General features: G+C 34.5%; 1 protein-coding gene across 1 annotated transcript in view; it reads right to left on the bottom strand.

Moving 5' to 3' along the window:
• IL1RAPL1 (interleukin 1 receptor accessory protein like 1) overlaps positions 1 to 27,376 on the bottom strand; it is a 1,415,748-nt gene that overhangs the window by 1,167,522 nt on the left and 220,850 nt on the right. Inside the window, exon 2 of the mRNA XM_047765736.1 lies at positions 14,698 to 14,803. Coding sequence (XP_047621692.1) covers positions 14,698 to 14,779 — 82 coding nt within the window. The 5' untranslated portion in view covers positions 14,780 to 14,803. The remainder of the gene's footprint in view (positions 1 to 14,697; positions 14,804 to 27,376) is intronic.

Genomic DNA, 27,376 nt, shown 5'->3' with positions numbered 1-27,376 from the left:
GCATAAACAACATAAAACTAAAACCAAAGAATGTAATCAAAAATTAAAATAACAACTCAAATAAAATTCATTATATGCACGTTTCTTTGTGAGGCATCAATTTAGTCAAGCATATGTTCTTGTCTAATTCAGAATATATCAACAATGTAATCACTCAGGTGGTGATCATAAGAAAGAAAATGTGATAAATACTAATCTGAGCCTGCCAACTGTACTTCAGGACACAAACATTAAAGTGAAACAGAACCCAGTATCACATGCAGGTAAAGCACAAGGGGACAAAAGGTCATTAATAGTTTACTAATTTCATATTAAAGAGACAGAATGGATGTGGATTTAGGAACATCCATGCAGAATTTGAGAAGAGTCGATATGTGAACCCAAAGCCTGGACCCTATCATTGACGATTAAGTAAGTTAAACTTGAAAAAAGTTTCCCTTAAACATACTAAGTACTGAAAAGAATGGAGGACTAAACAAATTCTCAAAAAAAAAAATTTAAAAAACAAGCGAACAAGAAAACCAAAGAAGCAAAATTACTGCTCTATCAACCCCACGCATGCTGCAGAATGAGCTTCTCTCCAATTAGCTTCTGAAGATTGTCTCATTGCAGACAATTAGAGCTAGTTGCACAAAAATTGTCTCATTCAGAACATGCTTCGAGAGGGTTTACAAGATCCCAATGGAGCTTCCAAACTTGTTTTGTTTTCTTAATTGAAAACTTAGAAGGTAATAACCTCCTCTCAATTCAGAGAAAGCTGGAAACCCTAGGATACAAAGCGGTTTCCAAAGAAATTTAAAATAAAATCATGTATCATTAAAAATTGAACAAAACAACTCAAGCACATCTCCCAAAGAAGCAAAAACATGCTTTCGAAACAAACAGTAAGTCACCACTGTTCACTGCAGAGCAGCATGTCAGTTAGAGTCGCAGAATGAGTGTGCAAGTTGCCAAATTGAACTAATTCATGTTTTGAAGTAAAATAAAAAACCCGCAATGTTGTAGGCCACGTCTATTGCCCAGAATTCTGAGGGTTTGCTGTGGTCTATCTTGGGAGACATGGAGGCAGGAGCAGCTGCTTTGGCTCAGGCTCCACTCCCAGCAGGCACCTTTCTGTGCAGGATGCCTTTCTTGCATCTATTCCCCTTCATGGAATGGCCTACACACATGCACATGTGGCCAAAACTCCAAGGCTAAGAAGGAGGGAAAAGCTGCACAATTTTCATTACAAGGAAGTAACTGAAAAGTTGCCCTTTCAAGCAAAAGCAGTGCCACCTCAAGATTCACTTCCCAGTAGGGTAGCCTCAGTGCTTCTGGCCTCAGTTATTACAATTCCAGCAAGGAAGCATGTATGATAACCATGAATAGTCAGGTCATCCTAACATCTGAAGGTAGAATTTAATTCTCCCTTTCCAGAGAAATGTTAACTGTGATAAAAGTATTCATTTCACATAAGTTAAATTCATCCATTTGCTCATGTAACAATTGGTCACGGAGTGTTATGTGCAAGGCTCTGGGTGAAGGCTTGTAAAGGTTATGAAGTTAAAACTATATCGAGATCATTCTTCAAGGTGCTTCCCGTATTGGAGAAGAATTACAACACGCACGAAAATTGCCATGGGAAAACAGAGATGTGATGAGATTTGTCAATGTACTTAAATCCAGCAATCAAATACAAATATGTATTGAGCACTAATTATGCAATGACTCATTTTAAGTACAGTGATTCTAAAAGACATATACATAAACATGTATGAGCTATTTTTGTACTCAATGAGCTTATACTGTTTAGTTGAGTAAATAAAACACAGATGTTAAAAAGCACAGCAATCACATTTCCTTATCATTTTTGAATCCTCAGCACCTGGCACACAGTGGTTCTTTGATAAATGCATGTTTTGTGAATGGTTAACCTTGTGTATATTTGTACGTATACATGTGTGTATGTGGGTATATGTGTATATACATGCAGGTATGCCTATGTCACATGCTATACTATATTTTAAAAGAAGTCTGACACCTTTAAAATGCCCCTCCCTGTGTTCATTTGAAGTATTTCAATGAAATCAGCAAAGGAAGACTCATTGATACAATTCTCCATTAGAAGCACACATGATAGAAGAAACTTGAAAGAACTCTGAGGAGGTAATAGTGACTTTAGGAAGATGCACCATACAAGAGATCTATTACATGAGAGGGGTTTAGCTGTAAAACTGAAGTTTTTGTCATAAACAGAGTGGGCCAGTCTGAACCCAAACATCAAAAGGTACCTCACAATGAAAACCTATATATATGTATTTGTCCAGTAAGAATATAGACTAGAAATGCAATACTAGCTATTAATTCTCAACTGAATTTTATATTGAATAAATGAAACCGGACTCTCTTTCCACTTCTCCCTCTCTCCACTGTACAGTCAGCCACTGGATTTTATTAATTCTACATTATACCAGAAATCAAACCCATCTCTTCCTTTCTTCTCTTAATTGCTATCACTTCAATGCATGACTTTCATAACTGGACTATGGGCACCACTTTCCACCCTCTCGTCTCAGAGCTTTTTTCCAATGTGTCTAATCAGGTTACACCTGCTACATATCTGCTTAAATTTCTTCAGTGGGTCCTGATTTCCTACAAGATTTATATTCACATTTCTTGCCGCATCATACGAATTTATTTGTGATACAGCTCTTTTTCCACCTTTTCTCCTGATAGAACCCCTCCTTATTTCATCCATACTGTGCCCAAATGTACATGTATTCAAACATACTAAACTTCTTCATGTAAAAGCTACTCTAGTGTACTTACGTGATTAAAAAAAAAAAAAGCAATGCCCCCCAAAGGTTTCCATGTCTTAATTTCTGGAACCTGTGAAGATGTTACCTTATATGGCAAAAGGGACTTTGCAGATGTGATTAAGGATCTTGAGATGAAGAGATTATTCTCAATTAACCATTTAGACCATAGATGTAATCACAGGTATCCTTAAAAGAGAGAAACAGCAGAGTCAGAATGAGAGGAGATGTAACAATGGAAGCAGAGGTGAGAGGGAGTTTAGAAGATGCTCTGCCACTGGATTTGAGTTCAGGAAGGGGCTACAAGCCAAAGAATGCACAAAGCTTCTAGAAGCTGGAGAGAGCAAGCAAAGAGAGTCTCCCCTGGAGCCTCCTCACGGAATATAGGCTTGCCGACATGCCAGTTGATGTCAGGACTTGATTTTAGGACTTCTACCCTCCAGGACTATAAGATAATAAATTTGTGTTCTTTCAAGCCACTGAGTTTGTGGTGATTTTTATAGCATCAATAGTGAACTAGTACACTAAGCTTGTATATCTCATATCACTTTTGTTAACAATAGAGATGGTAGATTGTTCACCTTTTTAATGCCCTGAAGAATTCAGTCTAATTGCTTGTTTGTAGTATGTTTTGTTTGAAAATCTTTACCAAATATAGAAGTATAACTATAACTAACTAGTGGATATGAAAGAACAATGCCTCTAGCACCACTGGTTCCAAAGTAATGACAGATCCATGGCTTTTAAATGTGAAAAAGTGTGCAGCTACAAAAATAATCACTCCATATGCTTCCAAAACCATAATCATCAAAGCTATGGGGAAACTGTATCAATAATTTTCAGAATATAATTCATGGATATGGAAAACACAGAATGAAGCAATCAAACCTAACAAATCATTTCATCTTCTTTTACTAAAACATTCTATAATTTTGTTTTTAAATAAAGAATCCAAAACTCAAATCTCCACAAATAACTAAACATTTTTACCTCTTTTACATCCAGGAACAGCTGATATCAGTCACTGTTATTTACCACAAAGTACAGTAGGAATTCAATAACTGTTCGTTAACAACTGTGTAGAGACCCTATTACTTTGTCTTTCGGAAGATGAAGGGGCTTCAGCATTAGGTCATAAATGCATGAAACCCTAAAATATATTAACAAATATAGCTGTACATATTACATATAAATACTCATATCTAGAAACAGAGATTCCCTTCAAAGTTTATATCTTAGTGTGTGTGTGTGTAATATATGCCTTTAATTGGAAAATAAATTTATCATAGTTAAAGGCATTTGAAAAAAAAATTTTTTAATACAAAACATTACTGACCAAGAATTTCCTTTCAAATTGGACCCCATTCTTTTGGGATATGCATGTAAGGGCCATTGTTTTTTTTTCCAGTTAATTTTGACTGTTGACAATTAGCTTGACCATCCTTGGACCCTTCAATCTCCTATTTCAGGCCCAATCCTCTAGACCAGTAGGAAAAGCTGTGTTACCACACATTCATCCTTCCATGCTCTTCACTTTCTAATAGAAGCTCTTATTTAGTGAACAAATGAAAAATCTTTATTGACTTTTCTTCCCTTTGATACCTGGGTCACTTACAACAAGGAGAACTTCATGATAACAACATTTAAAAAAAGAATTTTAAAAATACTTTATAATATGAATGTACTTGTCTACATAATTTGAACTCTGATAAAACAGAGCTGCAAACTCACATGATGATGTTGCTAAAAATATAATTTGGGGGGAGATTCCGTTGTGGCTCAGCAGAAACAAATCTGAGTAGTATCCATGAAGATGCAGGTTTGATCCCTGGCCTCATTCAGTGGGTTGAGGATCCGGTGTTGTTGTGAGCTGTGGTGTAGGTGGCTCAGATCTGGCATTGCTGTGGCTGTGGTGTAAGCCAGCAGTTGCAGCTCTGATTTGACCCCTAGCCTGGGAATCTCCATATGCTATGGGTACAGCCCTAAAAAGACAAATATATATATAATTTTTTGTCTCCTTAGAAAAACTCAGTGAAAATTTCTATTAAGAAATATCCCAAAAAAGAAATCTATACATTTTTTCAAAACATTAAGGTGAAAAATTATAGAAAATAAATGTTTGGAAAATATTAGGGTCAATTAAAATAATTTCTGAACAATAATTTATTAGAAGTTTTCTTCCCATGTTTATTTTCTCTGTTCTTTCTGTGATTATTACTGCATTTCCACCCACACTGAAAAGCCACCAGATGGCATTGGAGAGTTCAATTACTTTATAGGACTTATTTATAGGAAAAACAGGAAGAAAATCTTCAGTTGAAGCTGTCCTTTTTTCTACTATGAAAATATACTGAAGGGAAACAAAAGCTCATTTGTCAGAGTATTAAACCTTTTCTCATTACTGATAAAAATAATTTTCCTTTGTCATTCACAACATATTTATATCATATATGGAACACAAAGTAACTGGAAGGTGCTTTTAGAAATTAAAACACCAATGACAGAACTTCACTGAAATGAAGGTAGCAATACTAATTGGGAAATATTTTAGTTTAGTTAGTAAAATATAAATGATCGCTGAATAGTGTTTAGAATACCCACAAGAGCCTTATAGACACTTTTTAAAGAAATCTTTACTTATCACCCTCAGAGATTTAACAATTTACTAAAGTTATGCACTGTCATTGCCTTAAGGCAACATTTTCCATGCAAGGCAGCACTATAGATGTCTTAAGAGACAACAACTCTACAAAAGGAAATCTGCCGTAAATAAGCAAAAATAGGCTAAAACATGGCTTAGTATTTTGAACTGCCAAACCTAATTTCACTTAGACACATCACCACCTGCAAGGAAAAGTACCTTATTTTTATTTTAGCTTACTTACTTTCTTTCTTTTTTTTTTTTCTTTTTAGGGCCGTATGGAGGTTCCCAGGCTAGGGATTGAATTGGAGCTACAGCTGCCAGCCTACACCATAGCCACAGCAACGCAGGATCTGGGCTGCGTCTGTGACCTACACCAAAGCACATGGCAACGCCAGATCCTTAAACCACTAAGCAAGGCCAGGGATCGAACCTGTGTCCTCCTGGATGCTAGTCAGATTTGTTAACCACTGAGCCAGTATGGGAACTCCTATTTTAGCTTTCTAACTATATTTTTTCCTTAGTCGAACCTCTATTTTAAACTGTTAACACCCTCTGCTTTGTGGTGAGAGGAAAACTGTATAGCATAAAGTTAAATGTAGCCACCTATGGGCCTCAAAGCAGTTTGGTGACAAACTCTGCTCATATAAATTTGACCAATTTGCAAATATGTAAAAAATGTTACAGAAAAAAGGTACCATTCATATGTTGAGTATGCAATCAAGGTGTTCAGTAAATGCTTGTGAAAGGAGCAAAAGGATAAACTTCAATTTCTACTGATGATGTTGTTATTCAAAACTTTTACTTTATGAAAAAGGAAAATGAGGTCCTGAAGGATTCAGAGACTTGTCCCCAATCAACAAGGCTTACTAGGGACTGGATTAAAAGGCAAGTTTCTAAGTTCCAATTTCATAAGTTTCATAATATTCACCAGAACAACCTAAACCACTTCTGAAAAAAATTCAAATCATGTTTTTAGTGATCATCATTGTAGACAAAGTTGGCATGTCAATATTAGTTGTCTGTAGTAATGCTATGCAATAGTCAACATGAGGATTAACCATAGAAAATTTTAATACACTTGTAAGCCACCTTTCCCACCTGTTTGTATGAAGTAAGAGAATGAAAATTGAATAAATATTACCCTACCTTCATTAGATCGGTCTATGCAAACATATTTCAAATCTAGGTAAAAAAAAATTTTTGACCGGAGAAAATTTTATCCTTCCTATAGCACAATAATTTTTATCATGGATGACCAAGAGCTTTACACTCAATGTATCTAAATAAAAAACATAATAAAATAATTTCTAAGAATTAAACTTTAAAAAATAAAGAGCCCTTATACTGATTTTACATTATGTATACATATGTGTGTGTGTATATATATGTATGTATATATTTTTTAATATGGCAACATCTTTGAGATTGCAAGATGAGATCATCCTGCATAATTCAAGGGACCCTAAATCCACTAACAAGTGTCCTAATGAGAGAAAGGCAGAGGGAAATTAGAGGCCTAAAGGAGAAGGCCATGTAAAGATGGAGGCAAAAAATACCGGAAGCAACCAGAAGCTGGAAGAGGCAAGGAAAGATTCTCCTACAGAGGCTTCAGAGGGAATGTGGCCTTGTTGAGGCCTTGATATCAGACTTTTAGCCCCCAGAACTGTGAGAATACATTTCTGTTGTTTTAAGTCCCTTGGTTTGTGGTAAATTGTTACAGCAGCCACAGGAAACAAATACAACTCCAGATCAATAAATCCATCAACTCATTATTTCCAGTAATTAACACAACTCATATGCTCCAAACTGAACTCATTCCACCTATTCCTGAAAAGACCATCCCTCCTCCTATATAAATTATAAAACCAACAATAAACTCCTCCTCAAATTATTTCATAATCCAACTCCAAACATTTACTTGATCCCATTTGTTGTTCTTCAGAAACATGTTTTCAGTCCCAATGACTGTTTTTCAGGCCCGTAGTATAGTGGAATATTATTTTTATTGAGTCCCTGACTGGTCACTCTGAAATCCTATTACAGACTTTCCTTCAGGGAATATTATCTGTCTCCAAACAGATCTGACCATGCCACTCTCATGTGTGACCCTTTATAGCTTGACTGTGTTTCTTCCCTGTAAAAGCAGCTTTGCTGATGGACTAACACAAACATTTCTATAGCACTACCACATACAGATGAAGGAGTTTCATCTTTATGGTATATGGAAGACACCAATATAAGCAGATCTGCAAATCAGAGGCCCAACCTCAAAGATCAAATTTTCTACTAAAGTAATTTGCCGAGTAATTAAATACCTCAGCCACAAATTTCTTCTATAAGATAAAATCCAAAATCCACTGCAAGACATAGGAAACCCTTCATACTCTATGCTTCATCTATTTTTTGGCCTTCATCTTAGTCACAGAGACAAACTAACTCTTTATAAAAGTAATTCTTCCAAGTTACTGTTCTTTGGAGACCTTTAATATAATTGATGGCATCACAATCCTATTACAGAATTATTTTATTTTCTCCACCTCTTTTTTTCCCCAGAATCTAGTCCCACATCTAGTCATCAAACCTAATGGATTCTAACTTTAAAGCTACTTTCTATTCTGTCTTCCCTGTTCTCACTGCTATTACGTTGAGTCGGGAAATCATTTTCTTGTCAAACATTTTTGGTTGAAAGGAAAACAGATTCCTTTAGGATTCCACAAGGAAGAAGGATTATATTTCAAAGTGTATTTGTGGGGTGCAGATGAATCTTAAAAGTTACCAAGATCCAAAGCTTCACTAGAGTCTGTTTCTTTTCTTTCTCCTTCCCAGACTCCCTTCCTTCCTCTTGCTTTGCCCTGTTTTCTTTTTCTCCTTTTCTTTCCAACTCTTTTTTTTTATCATAGACCACAGATCACATGGTCCCTACAGCAAAAATTTTCAACTCTTCATTCTTACCTTCCCCATTCCCATCTAATTCCTGAAAGACCATTATTTCTCTAATCTCTAGTCTAAATTCAATAATAAGTTTGATTGACTTAGAAAATTATCAGTTGTGGTACAGAAAATAATGTACTCACTTTGCAGCTTTGGTTAAATTAAGGATGTTGAGACTGCATGTTTTTTTCTGGATTATCTAGTCAGATGCAATGTAATCACAAGGGCCCTTATAAGGGAAAGAGGGAGGCGGGAGAGTAAGAGCCAGATCCAGAGAAGGAGGTGAGATGACTGAAGCAGAGGCTAGAGAGATAGGGGACCATGAGCCAAGGTATGCTGGTAGCCATTAGAACCTGGAAATGGCACCAAAACAGATTTTCCCCTAGATCCTGCACAAAGAACACAGCCCTACCAACAGATTTCAAACATCTGACCTCCAGGACTATAAGATGACAAATTTGTGTTGCTTTAAGTCACTAAACTTTTAGCATTTTATTAAGGCAGCAATTGAATACTAATACAACTGTATCCCTAATTTCCAAGCCACCTCAGAGATCGCTTTCAAGCCTACAGTAGAATGTCCATGGATCAGGGGTTCATCCTCTGGCCCAACACTGGTCACCTTTGTGCTGTCTCCAGAATTAATATCAACTTGGTAACATGATTAAAAATGCCTACCATGGAATGACTCCTCACTGCTGCTCCCTACCCCTCATTTCTCCCTTTAAATATATAGAAGAACATATACCTTTTACCATCCCTATGATATACGGTCTTACTGCTGTATTTATTAACTTGGAATAGTCCCCTCCTCATTGAAATTTTACTCAATTTGGAAGATTCATCCATATTGAATTTTATCTTCTCCATCAGTATCCACAGTTGATAGCAGCCTAAGCCATCTCGATATAAAAGTATACTGACAACTAAAGCTGAACAAGTTTCTGGTGAAATTCTTAGGTACATCGTATGATTATGAAACAGAGAAAATGGATAATTTTATCTGTCAGGTATAAGCTCCATTTATTTGTTGGACTTGCTATAATTAAAGACATTTCAAATGAATACTAAAATTGTTCTAGATCTAATTTCAAAATTTATTTTAAAGAAACAATATAAATAGAAGAGGGGGATTTTTTTTTTCCCAAGAAAAAGTAAAGTGGATTTTTTTAACTTCAAAAAGTAAAGAAACAAAGCCTCAGAACTTTGGTCTTAGAAGCTTTCCCAAAGCAAAAACACAAGAAACATTTCATACTTTTTAACATGTTTGACAAACCAGGGATAAACACATGGTAACATAATAAAAGGCAGATGCTGAGGGACTGCACTGACTCTTAATCATGTGGAATTAAGCTCACTGACATCTAGGAATGCCCAAGAGAGCGGATACACATAAATCACATTGGCATGAGATGGAAACACCCCACTAAATTTTCTCACTTTTATTTAGTTAAATCTCATTTTCTTTACACAGTAGTATAATTTATTTTACTTAGATAAATGATGATCCAAAAACAACAAACATAAAGATTAGAACCAAAACTGTGTTTCTGGTTATTTAACTACCCTTAACTTTCACAAACTATTTGGGCTTAAAGTTACAGTCTGGGAAACCCTCAAGAGACTTGTTTTCCTCTTGCTGTTAGGAAGAATTGCATCTAAATCATTTTACACAAACAGGTTGGCCACTGTTAATTTCTAGAATAAAGAGAAGATAACTCCCTACGGTAACCCCTTTAATCTCTAATAGCTGGCTGCTTTAGGTAGCTTTAATGTATCTTAAATACGTTCTAGAATAAGATGTAATCTTTGGTTCATGTATTATAGCCACTTATTCTTCTCCATATGCTTTAATAATTGTGAATGCTTTTTTCCTATACTGCTCTATATGCTCTAATAATTGTGAATGCTTTTTTTCCTATAATCAAGACACTTGCTTATGTATCATTGGTCAGTAATTATGAACACCATTTTCTTGGTGGTCTATATTGAAAATACCATTAAAACCAAAACATCTACATGATGACAGTGCTTATTTAAAGCAGAAGTGTAGTAAAATTCCAATATATCAATATTTAAAGAATAATTTTCCTGATCTTCCAACAGATTTTGAACTGAATTTCAATCTCATGAAAACTCTCATGATTTGCAAAGGTTTGTTGTCTTCATATAAGCCCTTACCATGTCTTAGGGCTTGTTATGAGTTTTATCTTTTTGCTTCAGTGATCTCATATTATACATTATACCACTTTCTATTTAAGAAAATAAGCATTTTTTCTTAAATGTCTTTATTTTACCTTTATTTTTCTAATACTATGATGGTCTTACGGTGTCTGCACTGATGTAACCCAGCCTGAATATTAAAGCCACTCATTCATTCATTCATACAATCATTGCTTCATTAGGACATTTCCTTCAAGCCTGACTGAAGCACATACCACATTTGGGACTGTACAGGTTATAAGCATATATAAGCCATGGTTCTTGCGCTCCAGGTCTAGATCTCTTTCTCTTCCCCAAACTCTATATCCAATTCCCTCTGGCTTCATTTCTCTTCTATGTTCCAAATTATTAGGTCAAATCACAATTCACACCTCAGTGCCCCATAAGTGCCGTATTCTTACTTTGTATGAAATAATCTTTCAACAGTTTACATTATTTCCCTGTCCCAGACTCCTATCCCAAACTCTCCTAGTTACACAAAATAAAAATATTTAAGAACAGCCATTATTAACAGAGGCCATAATATCCTCGTAGAATGACTTCATAAAGGTATATAATATAGAATTTCATAGACTTGAACACATCAAACAAAATAATGACAATATTTTCACAGTTAAGAACAGTTCTACAAAGACACGAGGGGAATAGTCAATATATACTCTTTCAATTTGAGATAAATACTGTAATAAAGAAAATGGAGTGGGGAAAGGAAGAAGCGGGAAGAGAGAGAAAAACAGACAAACAAACAGAAACATTAAGCTAACTTTTCTAAACTGGTTGAGAAACAGACCCTCCAATCAAGTATTTGCTAAACACATAGTTTCGGTACAGAAGTCTACAAATGACAGCGAATCAAATGTTTACTTCTGAGTTGCTACAATGCTTCACACACTTGAGGAGAACTAATAAGACTGATAGTTTTTGCCTCTTCAAGTACTGCTTATAAAAACTAAAAAAAAGTATAAAATTGTTCCAAGAGAAAAATCTATTGTGTAAAAAATGCTGAATATCTGCTAACAGAGATATTAAAGACCTTGATTCTAAATGTATGCAAAACTTCAGAACATTACCTCAGAGACCAGACTCAATCCTTGACTATTATAACCATATACATAAAGTATCATAAAGCTAAATTTTCAATATTTCAATCAAGAATGTTATGATAACAACTGCCTTTTTATATTTAATTTCTTCCTTAAATTAATAGCAATGGGGGTGTAAGCCAATGTGATAAAAATAATACATCTCCAGCTTGTGTATGAAGAGCTCCTATTGCTTTCAAATTAGTTCTGTTAATGAGAAACAAATACCTACTTCTAAACTTTTATAGACTGATCATATGTGTTTGTCTAAAGTAAACACCATACACAATTAACATGCCATAAAAAACTCAGCATCACTGTGGGCACTATAATCACATTTAATACATCCTTGGTTGTTAAAATATCTAGTTCTGGTCTTCTAATGGTCATAATGAATTAAAAATAATGTTCTAGCAAAAAACACATGAAAATCTTTGGGTTCTGAATCATGTTTACTGAACCTTCAAAAATGATTTACAAATTTGAAAATAAAAAAGATTTAAATGATACAAAGAAAGGAGAAGAATACCTCTTGGTTAATATGCAAGATCAAACATCAAAAACTGATTTTTATTCCCTGGCCTTGGTGCCTCTGGTGTTATAGGTTAGGCTGGGCATGAAGATTGAGCCATTAATCTTTTAAGGAGAAGATGCCAAGTGCACTCCTCTTCTACTTGATCTATGGAGATCAGTAATGACTCTCTTTAGTAAACTGCATATCTGCTTCTCTCAGCAAAGGTGCCATGGTAACAGGCACCAGTTGAAATGAGTGCAAGCTATGAAAGTATATAGGTAAAATAATATTACCTAATCTGTGCACCTAATAAATAAAAATCAAACAAACCAACTTCCATCCTGTGAGGTCTTAATACAGACAGTGGGGAAAGCTATCTTAAGTCACATTAAAAAGTAAACAAATTAAGCACAAGCCACCTAGTCTCATATCTGCCTTGTCATTTTTACATTACAATATAGAAAACACATTCAGTCTCAGAGGTTTTCAATAACTATGTGACAATGATATCTGTAAACAGAAGGGAACAACAACATCTGAGAAGGTTTGACAAACTCGGGACAGCATTTTATCACCACCCTCCTAAAATAATTTTATCATTAAAATAAAAATTGAACTTGAGACAGGTCATTGAGTTTTCTGGAACATAAGGAGATATGAATTTTCCAGCTGTCCCATATTTCTAGCTTTGCTCCCATGTTTCTCAAACACACAAAGTTAAATACCAGTTTAAAACAAGTTTTCTCTAAAATCAGTATATGAGGCTATCTGATAATGGAAAAAAAATCACATTTGCATTTTGGTAAATACATCATAGATCTGACATACCCACAAATAAAAAAAATTTATATAATAAATACAATAACTAGAAAAAAATGGACTTTTTAAGACTCAATATTTCCATTTTGGAGAGTTCCTTTTTGTTATAATACTTATACAGATGAGTATTTCTCTTCTAAGGGGCCAGTACTTCAAAAATTCATGTTAAGTGCTTTTAATGTAAATTTCTATCCTAGAAAATATTCCTGTCATACAAAGTGTCAGCTTTCATTAAAATGTACTTACCCCTTCTACCTACTCTAACTTCCACAGGTATGCTCAACTTTCCTTGCAAATGGCACACAAGGAAATCAAGATATCTGCTATTTGTCAGTAATCCATTCAAATCACAAAAGCTACTACATCATAATCCTGCCCGAGGGTTTTCTCTAATTCAAAAACATCTACCAAGAGGAAAAGACAAAATAATCTGTAAACAAAGAAACACTGTTTCTCTCATATTGCCTATAACCACATCAATGGCAGATACAACAGCTATACAACCAAAAAGTTCTAGAGCCAATAGGCTCAGTCAGCTTTTACTTTCAACTATACATCATAATCCCACTGCACATGCACAAAATACTCCCCAATCACTTTCCAGACTTTATCCCAAGGTCGGATTCATGAGAGCAGAATGCTCCCTATTTCCTTGTAGGTGGTCCTTTTCATTAGATAATCAAATATGAATTTGAAGCCTCTTAACACATGGGTTTGAGCATAGTTGTTGCAGCCCCATCTCAGTCCTTTTACTCCCTCTCCTTTTCTGAATTCCAAAAATACTTCTTTTCATGCAGTTCTTGATATCACAATACTCCGCAGCATCTTGCACACTATCTCTTCTTTTTCCAACTGTCTCCAGAGAACTAACAGATAACACATTCTAGTTCTAACAACTAAACACAATACATCCCTTCCTCCATGGCACCCAAAAGCTTTAGCCTCAAAAATTCTGTAACCCCATGTAAAATGTGAGTGTGGCAAGACTTTGTACCATCAGTGAATTGTTGGAATAATATAACTTTACACAATAATAGTATTTATTCAATTGCTATAAATAAGTTTCTAACTCCAAGTGGCAACAGTTAACTGAAAACCAAGATTTGTGATAACGTACAAAGTTTTCCTTAAGTCTCTATTTTACTTAGCAGTTCCTTTCATATTACCATTCTACTTTACCTCTACATTTCCTACTAACATAATAGGATATTTCCCCATGACACCTTCTTTAATAACTCTGGTGCTTTTTTTAAATACTTGCAAAATAATTCAGCAAATCAGCTGAAGTAAAATCCTAAAAAGAATCTGCCCTAAGCATAGCTGACATTGAAATGGTGAGAGTAAAAGCTAACATGAAGAAAAATTCACAATATTTTCATGTAAAAATTTAAATGACATTTTTATAAAGCAATATTGAAAACCATAAGTAAAATGAAATCAACCACAAGCCTTTGGCATTGAATTCATTCCAATTCATAATAATTAAAGAAATAAACCAAATCTTTTTCAAACCTACTCCCACCTTTCTAATTCCCTATGAATTATGCTCCATTCATTTGAAGATAAATCTACAGTATTTCCATAATACGGATCCTGGTTAATTTTTAACCTCTCCACAAATGGCCCATGAGTAAATGCAGCACCATCACATCAAGCCATAATCACAGAAAAGGAAGGAATCCTGCTTACCAGAGCCTCTTTTGGTGACGACTTTCAAACTCTGAGTAAAAGTAGCATATAAGAGAATCAAGTGTGGAATCGGAGCTTTCATCTTCCAGCTCTTAAAGGCAGTTCCCTAAAGCAAAGATAAAAAAGAAAAATATACATTTTAAAAATATATAGCAACATTATAAGATTTTTGTTAGACTTTTAATCATGCACGATTGGGGAAATGAATTTCACAAATGGAAAGAACGTGAACAGGATCTGTATTACATTTTCCCATATGCTGAGTTTGCCAAGTTAAAGTCAGTGATACCAAAATTATGTCCTTACAGGCCCCCAAAAATGTTTTAAAATATTATGGTCATTAAGGTTTAGAATTTCTCTATTTAGAGGATCTAACTGTATTTAAATAAGTGGAAACAATCCCTTCCAAAGTACTATTTCATTGATAATTTATTTGAAATTACCAAAAATGACTTTTTTAATGTTCCATGCTGTAAAAGAATATTGTTTTATTCATATCATCCTTTTCAAATGAGAAATCATAAATTCTATGCCTCTAAAGACTGAATTATAATTTTTCAATTTTCTTCTAAAAAAATCTAAAGGATACTTTAAGAACATTAAGACTTTGTCTCTTCTGAAAGAAAGTATATGGTATATTAAAGCTATAGAAAGATCCATCATTTCTTCCTATTACAAGGCTCTCAGAAGGACACTAGAAGGAACACTAGCCTAGGGTTTGGATTTCAAGAAAGGGAAATATTTCATTTGAAATTAACTGAAATGAACACTTTTTCTCAGAAAATCATCCCTCTTTTATTTTTGTATAAGACTGAGATAGTAGAGCTGAAAGACTGAATTTCAAAAAGTAGCAAGTCAGAACACAGTTCAAATAAATTGTCAATCTATGACAGCATAAGTTTCTCTGCAAGACAGCTGAGGACTGATCATATTCAGCTTTCAATCACTACGACTTTATTAAAGATGAGGAAGCTGAAGTGGTGATTTGACAGTCACTTTTTTTTTCTCTACTAAAGCCTCAGAAACTTCTGAGTATTTTTAAATGATTAATTCATTCACATTAATAAAAGTCTGTTAAAACACAGTTTAATTCACAAAACAAAATCAAAATCCATTCACCTTCACCATTATCATTTTAGTCAGAAAGTCAGTGAATTTTTAAAACGAGCATTGAGAATACGCTATTTTAACTCAAGCTCCTATAAATAATGATAGCCTGTTTCATTTTTCTAACCAAGGGCTCAGAGTTCACTTAAAGACATAAATGAAACCTAGTCCAAAAAGCCAACTCATCAGACACATCTGACAAAGTGCCACATGAAAATGCAAGCCTCGGTCACACATGCATTCCTAAAATCCTGATCCTGTTTCCCAGCCATCTTCCCAGCCATCTCACTAAATGGAACTGCAGGAAATCTTCAAGTTGCTATCTTCAGCCTTAGGTTAACAGTGAGAATCAGTTCCTTTCTCAGTGTGAGTCTAATCAGAACTGCCCAAGGATCTCCAGGATCCAACTATACACTGCAAGACCTTCCAGCTTAACTACGTTATTACTTTACTCTCATTCAAAATACTGTTTCCTACTCATTTCATTTCTATAACGCATATAGGCTAATTTATGATTCTATTTCTTAAAATTAAATTGGTTTGGAAAGCATCAATTTGGTAGCATCAACATCCTTAACTGAATCTCTTAAACATGGTGTATTAGGGAAAACAACAACAACAAAAAAGAATTATGGAGCATTTCACAGAAGTAAGATCTTGACAATCTACAATAATCTTTACAAACCTCTTTAAGGTAATTTATGGTATTTTATACTGAAAGATCAAATATGTCTGGTCATAGACATACAAGCTTTCCTTTACTTGTTGCATAATTAAAATTCCTACCCAGAAATCACAATGCAAACTATGTATAAACATTTACTGAGGTTCTCAGGTATTTTATTATTGTCACATAGTAGCTCATACATTAGTGACCTAATTTTAATAAACTTCCATTTCTGGGTGGATAGACCTGAGATTATTTGCCTGTTTCCTGCTAAGAATATTATTTGCCACTTGGCTTCACATAAATCACTACTGAATCTTACGCAAAATGAGCACAGCACAGTCTGCCTGAGTTCTTAATCCAGTTTTGCTACCTATTAGTTGTGTAATTTAGAACAAATCCTCTCTGTGACTACTTTCTTCATTTATGAAACATGTTACATCACAGTACATATAGTATACTGCCTAGCACAGCACTATATAGAACAATCTGAATAAATTAAAGCTGTTTTTCTTACTGCTTTCATTGCAGTTGATTGTTGTTGCATTATTATTATATTATTATTAACACTATTACAGACTCAACTCACATCCTTCCCATCTCTGAAACTTTCTGTATTTATCAGCTTTCTTTACATACTACCCCATACTGCTAGATTATCTCTTTAACTGAATGTCTTTCTATTTTATCAGACTTAAAAGTCCCTCCAGGGTGAACCTGTGTTTTACTCAGCTTTTTTATCCAATGTTCAATGAATGTTACTAGAAATAAAATGAATGAAAAACTGAATGTGGTTGTTACTATACACAGTTGAATTTTGGCAATCAAACTCACCATGTGATAAACACTTATTAAGCATATACTAGTTAGAAGATGCTGTGCTATGGTGCAGTGGGGACAAAAAGACAATGCAATGAACTCCAAAAAAGAAGGTTTACAGAACAATAAAGGAGACAAATGCTTAGTTACTTAATTAGACTGGCCCTACTGCCATATGGTGAGTATAATATGCTCAGGGAATAGAGGGGGAAATCTATTAACTCTGCTCAAGGTTGGATCTGGTGAAGTCATAGGAAAGAGCATTCAAAAGAGAGAGCATTTCAGCTAGATCATAAAGGAGAGACTTTCTAAGGGAAAGGGAATGCTGAGTCTAGGACAAAGGATGAGTGAACTTGTCAGTCTGGTAGGCAGAATAATGTCCACCCCAAACATACCCACATCTGAATTCCTGGATCCTATCAATACATTACCTTAAATGGCAAATGGAAATTGCAGCAATGGTTAAGGTAAAGACTTTGAGATGTGAGATTGTTATCTGGGTGAGCCCAATGTACTAACAAGCATCCATTAAAAATGGCAACAGAAAAATAAGATTCAGAGAAAGGAAATAAAAGGATGAAAGTGAAGGTATAGAAATTATTTCAAATATCTTCTCTGACGAAAATGGGATGAAACTAGAAATCAACCACAGGAAAAGAAATGAAAAAAAACTTAGTACATGGAGACTAAACAACATATTACTAAAAAACCAAAGGGTCAATGAGAAAATCAAGAAGGAAATTAAAAAATGCCTCAGGATAAATGATAATGAAGACATAACCACTCAGAATCTATGGAATGCCACAAAAGCACTGCTCAGAGGGAAATTCATAGCAATACAGGCCTTCCTCAAAAAAAAAAAGAAAAAGAAAAATCTCTAATGGACAACTTAACCCACCACCTAAATGAATTAGAAAAAGAACAACAAACAAAAACAAACAAAGTCAGCAGAAGGAAGGAAGCCATAAAGATCAGAGAGGAACCTTTCCACATAAAAGTAAATCATGGACTTGGACAAAAGACTTGTGGTTGCCAAGGGGGAAAGGGAGGGAGTGGGATGGATGTGGTGCTTGGGGTTAATAGATGCAGACTATTGCCTTTGGAATGGATTAGCCATGAGATCCTGCTGTGTAGCACTGGGTACTATGTCTGGTCACTTATGAAGGAACATGATAATGTGAGAAAAAAGAATGTATTCATGTATGTGTAACTGGATCACCATGCTGTACAGTATAAAACTGACAGAACACTGTAAACCAGTTAAAAGGGAAAAAAATAAAAATCATTATATAAAAAAAAGAAAAAGAAAGTGAAAGTCAGAGTTTGAACTGATGTAGTTTGAAGACAGAGGAATGGGACTTGTGCTCACGAATGCCTGTGGCCTCCAGAAGCTAGAAAAGGCCAGGATCCTGGATACTGGATCCTACAAAAGAAATACAGGCACGCCATCACCATGATTTTAGCCAATGGGTCTAATGTGTTTTGGACTCCCAATCACCACTAATGTAAGATTTAAAATTAGGTTTGTTTTAAGCCACTAATTTTGTAGTAAATTTTTTACAGCAGCGATAGGATATTATCAAAGCAAGGATGTGAAATGGTAAGTTTAAAGAATGTATAAATAGAGCATAAGTTGGGGGCTAGAAGGACAGAGGTTGAAGATGTCAATGTAAGATTGTTAATGGCAATTTACACTAGGTAATAAGTTGGGACTTCTCCCTCATGCTCCCTATGATGCTTTTCACTCCTATTCAAACTTCATCATCCAATAATATTTCATGCAGTTTTACTTTCTTTACCCTTTTTTAAAATCATGAAACAATATGTATATTGAATACATTTCCTCAGAATGCACATGATGACACCCAAGAGTCTGGCCCACCCCCTTTCACACACTCCTGAGATTATTTGCAGTATACACAATGAAGAGCCAACTGATGCTTATAGGTGAATAATCTGTTTTCAAAAACATAGACAAAACTAGTTAATAGGTAGTCCTACAGGGAGATGAGGAAGAGGGTCAGTCTTAATGCAGCAGGAGTGAATAGTGAGAAAACGGAATAGATTTGGAAATATTAAAGGAAATGGTGTTAAAAGGAAGCTTCCAAAGTATATCTGGAGCATATAGTTTGAGCAAATGGGTCTATTATGGTACCATTTAGAAACAGAGAAGACATTTTGGGAAATGAGGCTGGAGAGATACACAAAATTATATTTGCGGCATGGAGATTTTAAACTGGCTGTGGAATCTGCTGTTAGAATTGTCTTGCAGTTAATTAAAAATATTAACCAGAAGCTCAGTAGAGAGATGGAAGATAACAATGTTGTAATTATAGCTGAAGTTAAAGACATGGATAAGGATAAACAGAAAGAAAGAATAGAACACATAGAGAAGGAGAAGGCGTCTTATGCTTTCAACTCTGAGGTCTACAAATATTTGCGATACCGACAAAGGAAATCAAAAGTGAGAAAAAGTGAGAAAATCAGTTAATAAAGGGAATGTGAATCAGGAAGGAGTTGGATTAATGAAACAAACAAGGATATTTAAGAACACAATCAGCAGATATTATGTACCATAAGGATAAAAAGAGGCAAGGGTTGAAAATTAAGACACTGTTGGTGATACTCACTAGCCTTTTAATTAGACAAATAGTGGTAACATTGAAAAAATTAAGGAGATAAAATTTAAGGAGGATAATCAGCTTCATTTGCTTCTTTCTGAATGGTAGGATGTAGAGCCCATAGTTGAAAGTTAAGAAGATGAGGGATAACTATAATTCAGAATGGGGAAGACCAAGACCTATATGTAAATTGAAGTAAAGCAAAACAGAGCAGAGGAAGGAAGCGAGTCTAGAAGGGAAGATACATTATTATATGGGAAGCTGGGACATCTTCTCTTATAGGTAAAAAAGAAAGTACACATGTAGGAATACAAAGATAAGTTTAGAGGAGAAATGGAGGGAAGCTGTACTCATTTGTTTTATTCCAATTATAAAGTAGAGAGAGTTGGATTTAAATGGAAATGAACTAGATTAAGAGTTTTACTGTGTTAGGTTAGGCAAGCTACTTGATCTCTGTAAGTCCCAGTTTTCTCATATTTATTTCACTTGAGTTTATTTCAAAAAAACCTATTCTCCCCCAACATATTAAGGTAGTAAATATCTACTTCAAAGTATTACAACCTTTAAATAAAATAATTGTCTTTATGGTGTTTAACAATGCCATTTAATTTTAGACATTTTAAAATGCTAGTAGCTCTTTTCCTATATCTCTTTTCTCTTCATTCCTGGCTGGTACATAATAATTATTTATGCTCCAAAAATGAGCCATTATATTTTATTTAATCCTTAAAGTTTTTGCATTACTATACTAAAAATTTATACCATTTTTTCATTTTATTTAAAAAAATTTAAGTATCCATTTGTGCATGACAGAGATAAAGCATTTTATCAAGTGCACAATTTAAATAAGTCAATGCATGTTAAAGTTGTGGAATAGAGTCTCTATGGAGAGGATAAACAGAAACACTCAGACTCTGCAACAAAAAGTTGCCAAAAAATCATATTTAAAATTCATCCCAGGGAAACTTGTTTTTTATGTCATGGAACCAAGACAACTCTCTTGAGAAAAGCCACCCACTCACAAATTTATAAAGATATCTATACATTTATTTCAAAAATTTTCTGAGTGCCTACCATTTCCAAATGCTGTTCTAAGTAGTAGTGACACAGAATTATCAGAAAACAGTCACTGTAGCCAAGTATCACATGGCAGAGAGACATGAAAATCAACAATTATAGCAAAGGGATAAGCACTTTAAGAGAATTTGCCCTGTGGAAACTGCTCAGGGCTGCCTGGCTAGTTCATTAAAAAATTTTCAAATGAGGCTGATATTTGGGCTGACTTTGGGCAGGGGTGGAAAGGGTTTTAAAGTAATGGGCAGAGATTACAGGTAGAAGAGAACAAAAAGAGTGCATGCTACAGTTCTCAAATTCCCACTAATGAAAATGAAACTATATACTTGACAATCTATTCAATACAGGCTGGGGAGTAGGGAAGGGTCTATGTTTAGGTCATCAAAAATAAGTTTTAAGTCACCAGGATAATTTTTTACAAATTGGACCAGACATATTCTGATTTTTGTTGTTGTTGCTTGTTTAACACCATCCTAACCAGATCATTCATTCCTATAGATCTGGCTAGCAAGGGAATGTTAAGGTTCTACACCTTATAACCATGTTTCAATACAGATCACCAAAAGATAATTCATCATCTGACAAAAAGGACAAGGTGAGAAAAAAGTCTTCAGTCATATGGTTCTTGACAAATTCTCCTACAAGGTGATAAAGAAAAGACAGTATTCAATAACTGTCCAAAATGCCTGTGTTCTTTATGTAAATATTGTCCTGATAATTATGCATCAGAGTATTTTGCTGTAGAGCAACCTGGCATAAAATGCTATGGGATGTCCTGCAAATCAACAGACTGGAGGTGCAGCTGTATTTAATATGGGATAATTAGCATACCTACTGGGTGGCTCCAGCTGCGGCTGGAAACTTAAGGATTTTATAAGGAAAGGGATTGTTTGATTCCCACAAAGTCTGGACCATATCCTTCAGCAGCTGAAAAGCCAATGGTGCTTAAGAACTAAAAATCATAAGCAGCTCTGTATTACAAACATTTCACTAAACTTCTACATAATATACTAAGAAAATAATATTAGTAATACAAATAAAAAGTGAAAAAGACAATGTAAAATGTACAATGATAAAACATTTAGAACACTTCGAATTTATTGAATTTGAAATTTTTATAGAATGGTTGACTTTCTAGGAATACAAACTTACAAAATTTACTAAACAAAAGAAAAACATGAATCAAAAAGAAATGACTTTAAAATTCTAAATAACACTAATGTATAAACTCCAAAAATTCTTGACTACAGAAAATAACACAGAGGAGTACATACAAACTTTCAAGGAACACACTATATTACAAGGAAGGAAAAAAAACATAATTCTGGTTGCAAAAACATAGAAAACCTTACAAATCTGACAAAACAAAATATTAGAACAAATATAAGAAATGCAACAAACTTTATAAAATTAGAATAACAATGGCAAGGGTACTTAATGTTATCGCTGTTACTTAGCTTTTGTCTAGAAGTTCTAGTCAGTGAAATGAATTAGGATGTGAGAATAGCTATAAATATTAGAAAAATAGAAATGCAAAATTTTAAAACATTTAAAAACATTTTTTAAAAACCTATTCCATTTGAAATGGAGAAAAATAATGTCCTCCAAGATGAAAACATTGACCACTTTTGTCACGAGTGACAAAAAAATCAAATTTTTCCAAATTAATACTCACTTCTAATCGAAATCCAAATGGAATTTTTGTTTCTTGAAAAATTAAGTCTAAAATTTGAATGGAAGAATAAACAACAGAGAAAGTTAGAAAAAAAAGAATATGAATTAAGTAGGACTTGTCCTGCAAGATACCAAAATGCATTTTAATTCTAGACTACGTGAAGTATACAGCACAGCCAAAAAAATGAAAAATTATCAATGAAATATATATAAAAAATGTACTAGATATCAGAATATGTAAGAACAACACATGATAAAGAAAGCATATATCCTCTAACAATGTTTTGTAGGAATGTAAATTAGTACAACCACCATGGAAAACAGTTACAGAGGTTGCTCAGAAAACTAAAAATAGAACTACCATATGGTCCAGCAATCCCATTCCTGTGTATATAGCTGGACAAAACCACAATTCAAAATGATACATGCATCCCTATGTTCATTTCAGCACTGTTCACAATAGCCAGGACATTGAAGCAACTTAAATGTCCATCAACAGATGAACAGATTAAGAGGATGTGGTACATACAAATAATGGAATGCTACTCAGCCATTAAAAAGAATCAAAGAATGCCATTTGCAGCAACATGGATGCAACTAGAGATCATTATACTAAGAGAAGTCAGAAAGAAAAATACAAACATCATATGATATCACTTGTATGTGGAATCTAAAATATGGTACAAATGAACCCATCTGCAAAACAAAAACAAACTCATAGACATAGAAAACAGACTTGTGGTTGCCAAGGGGGAGTGGGATGGACTGTGAGTTTGCAGTTAGTAGATGCAAAGTATTATATTTAGAATGGATAAACAATAAGGTCCTACTGTATATTACAGGGAACTAAATCCAACCTCCTGGGATAGACAATGATAGAATATTAAATTCATGTATATATATATGTATGACTGAGTCACTCTGCTGTACAGCATAAATTGGCACAATACTGTAAATCAACTTTGATTGAAGGAAGGAAGGAAGGAAAAATGGAAGGAAGGGAGGGAAGGAGGAGGGAGGGAGGGGAAAGCATAAAGCATTGAAGAGAGAAATGAAATCTGACTGTGGTAGCAAAAGTTCTGAGATGGTCTTCCAAGATTCCTACCCCCTGATCTTCACACCCTGTAGAAACTCCTCTCTTTGAGTGAGACCTGTAAATGTGATGGGATATCACTCACATGATTAAGCTATATTATATGGCAAAAAACAAAGCTGTTCTGCAGTTTTAAATAAATAATCAGTTGATTTTTTTTATATAATGATTTTTATTTTTTTCCCTTTTAACTGGTTTACAATGTTCTGTCAATTTTCTACTGTATAGCATGGTGATCCAGTTAAACATACATGTACACATTCTTTTTTCTCACATTATCATGCTACATCGTAAGTGACTAGACATAGTTCCCAGTGCTACACAGCAGGATCTCATGGCTAATCCATTCCAAAGGCAATAGTACACATCTATTAACCCCAAGCTCACAATCCATCCCACTCCCTCCCCCCCCAACCTTGGCAACCACAAGTCTTTTCTCCAAGTCCATGATTTTATTTTCTGTGGAAAGGTTCATTTGTGCCATATATTAGATTCCAGATGTAAGTGATATCATATGGTATTTGTCTTTCTCTTTCTGACTGACTTCACTCAGGATGAGAGTCTCTAGTTCCATCCATGTTGCTGCAAATGGCGTTATTTTATTCTTTTTTACGGCTGAGTAGTTTTCCATTGTGTTGATTTTAAATTAATCAAAGTGAGATTTCCCTGGGTAGGGCTGGCCTAATCAGGTGACTCCTTTTAACAGAGTCTAGCGGTCATAGATAAAATATATCAAAAAATATGAAGCAGCAGAGATGCTCTATCAGCCTTGAAGAAGGAACTGCCATGATGAGGGGAGAGCCGTATGTGATGGAATGGTGAGCAGCATCTAAAAGCCGAGAGCCTCAGTCCTACAACCAGAAAGAACTAAAATCTGCCATCAACTACATGAACTTGGAAGAGGATCTCAACCCTCAGATGAATTCAGCCCAGATGACATCTTGATTTCTGCTTTATGAGACACTGATCAGAGGGCCCAACTATTCTGTGCCCAGACTTCTGACCCACAGCAACTGTGTGATAATACACTTGTGTTATTTTAAGTTGCTACATTTGTGTTAATTTGCTATGAAGCGATAGGTAAATAATGTATCACCTAAAATAGTCATAAACCCAGATATTTATGTAAAGAGATATTTTTAAAAGATTTAGGTTTCTAATTACTAATAAAGAGAAATACTAAACTAAATTGTAGGGAATACCTAGAAGACGAAGTATTATACAGCCTTCTCAAATGCTTCTTTAAGTTTATCACTCAGAAATATAGTCACAATAAAATGTTAAGATACGTATAAAACAGATAACCAACAGGGACCTACTGTATAACACAGGGAACTCTACTCAGTATTCTGTAATTACCTATATGGGAAAAGAATCTAAAAAACAATGGATATATGTATATGTGTAACAGAATCACTTTGCTGCATATCTGAAATACAATATTGTAAACCAACTATATTCCAATATAAGACAAAACAATTAAAAAATACATTTGTGTGAAAAAAGTTAAGAGATTAAAAAAAGAATATAATACTGTATAGACATGATTCTCATTACGAATAACATGAATACAGATAACAGAAAAACAACCAGAAAAAACTACATCACAGCATACAGTATTATTTAGCAATCATGAGGAATTACGCTAATTTTTGCTTTTCTCCATATTGCTGTATGTTTGCCCAATTTAAAAAAGAAATATGAACATATACTGCTTTTCATAAAAATATGTTTTGTATCATTTTAAAACTTCCTTAGAAAAGAATTTAAGGTTTTAGGTGTCCATCAATAAATGGATAAAGAAAACATAACATATACACACATACACATATACACAGAGTATTATCCAGTCTTTAAAAAGAATTTTTTTTTTCTTTTTACAGCCACCTGTGGTACATGGAAGTTCCCAGGCTAGAAGCTGAAGTGGATCTGCTTGCAGCAATGCAGGATCCTTAACCCACTGAGTGAGGCCAGAGATGCAACCTGCATTCTCATGGGGACTACATCAGGTTCTTAACCCACTGAGCCACAATGGGAACTCCAAGATGGAAATTTTTTAATTTGTAACAACATGGATGAACCTTCAAGGGCATTATGCTAAATGAAGTAAGCCAGGTACAAGACAAATACTGCATGATCTCAGTTAGAAGGAATCTGAAAAACTTACATTCATAGAAGCAGAGAATAGAATTGTGGTTCCCAGAGGCTGGGGGTTGGAAGGAATGGGAAGATAGTGGTCAAAGAGTATAAAGTTCAGGAGTTCCCATTGTGGCACAGCGGAAATGAATCTGACTAGGAACCCTGAGGTTGCAGGTTCGATCCCTGGCCTCACTCAATGGGTTAGGGATAGGACATTGCCATGAGCTGTGGTGCAGGTCACAGACTCGGCTTGGATCTGACATTGCTGTAGTTCTGGCATAGGCCTGTGGCTACACCTCTGATTAGACCCCTAGCCTGGGAAACTCCATATGCCGTGAGTGCAGCCCTAAAAAGGACAAAAGACAAAAAAAAAGAGTATAAAGTTCAGTTACATAGTATGAATAAGTTCTGTAAATTTAAGATACAGCATGGTGACTATATAGTTAACAATATTGTACTGTATACTTGAAATTTGCTGAGAGTAAATCCTTAATGTTCTCACCACACACAAAAAATAGTGATAGCTATGTGAGGTGGTGAATATGTTAATAAGCTTAAATGTAATAATCACCTCACAATATATATATATGTCCATTATAACATCAAATTGAACACCTTAAATAATTTTAAAAAAGAAAAGTTTTTATGGAGTCAAATTATCCCAAATTTTTCAAGAATCTGGATGATTTAGTACTATTTTTCTTCTACAAGTCTAAAATGTCCATTTCTCAGAACATGGGCCACTAGGATAAACCACATTGTGCCAAATATTTTGCCACTACAACAATTTCCAGTATTATCAGTCATAAGATCCACTTTAATGGATCACTAACGAAAACAGTAAGATAGCCATCAGAATCTAATTAAAAGATATTCTAAACAGATACGCACCCATACTCACACATTTCCTGGTCTGTTTAAAATACCCTTAAATTTCTCAGAGCAGATAACAGAACCTAAGTAGCCAATAACTGAAAGAATGAAATGTATACTGGAAAAGAACAATCCCATAAAAGCATCCACATGACAGGAACTTAAGAAAATATTTGAGGCTGTGGAATGAGCAACAGAGGTTACTTGACATTCTTCTGATGGGAAATTGGAGCCTCTGAGGATTATCTGATCCTATATATGTCCCTTTGTCTTTGAATACACTATTTTACAACTCTGTAAAGATAAACTTCTAAAAAGCTAATAGCAATAATAGTAATTCTTGTCCACAGAAATGCAAATTATTTTTGTCTAGTGGGATACAACTGATTATTTCCCTTTATATAGACCAGTTGCAGTAAATCCATTCCAAAATTCCTCTACCGCATGTAAAATTATGGTTCTTTGACACCTCCTCTGAACCAGTTGTAGTATCTCTTCTAGTTCCTTCATTTATCAGTGAAATAAGTAAATTGGTGACATGTGTTCATTTTATAGTTTTATGACTCATAATTTTTTTAAATTATGTTCTATAACCACATTCATTTATTGTAA

This window comes from Phacochoerus africanus, chromosome X (assembly GCF_016906955.1).
Source record: "Phacochoerus africanus isolate WHEZ1 chromosome X, ROS_Pafr_v1, whole genome shotgun sequence".
Lineage (NCBI taxonomy): Eukaryota > Metazoa > Chordata > Mammalia > Artiodactyla > Suidae > Phacochoerus > Phacochoerus africanus.
The sequence above is the reverse complement of the archived record's forward strand: the minus strand, read 5'-3'. Positions and strand labels throughout refer to the sequence as shown.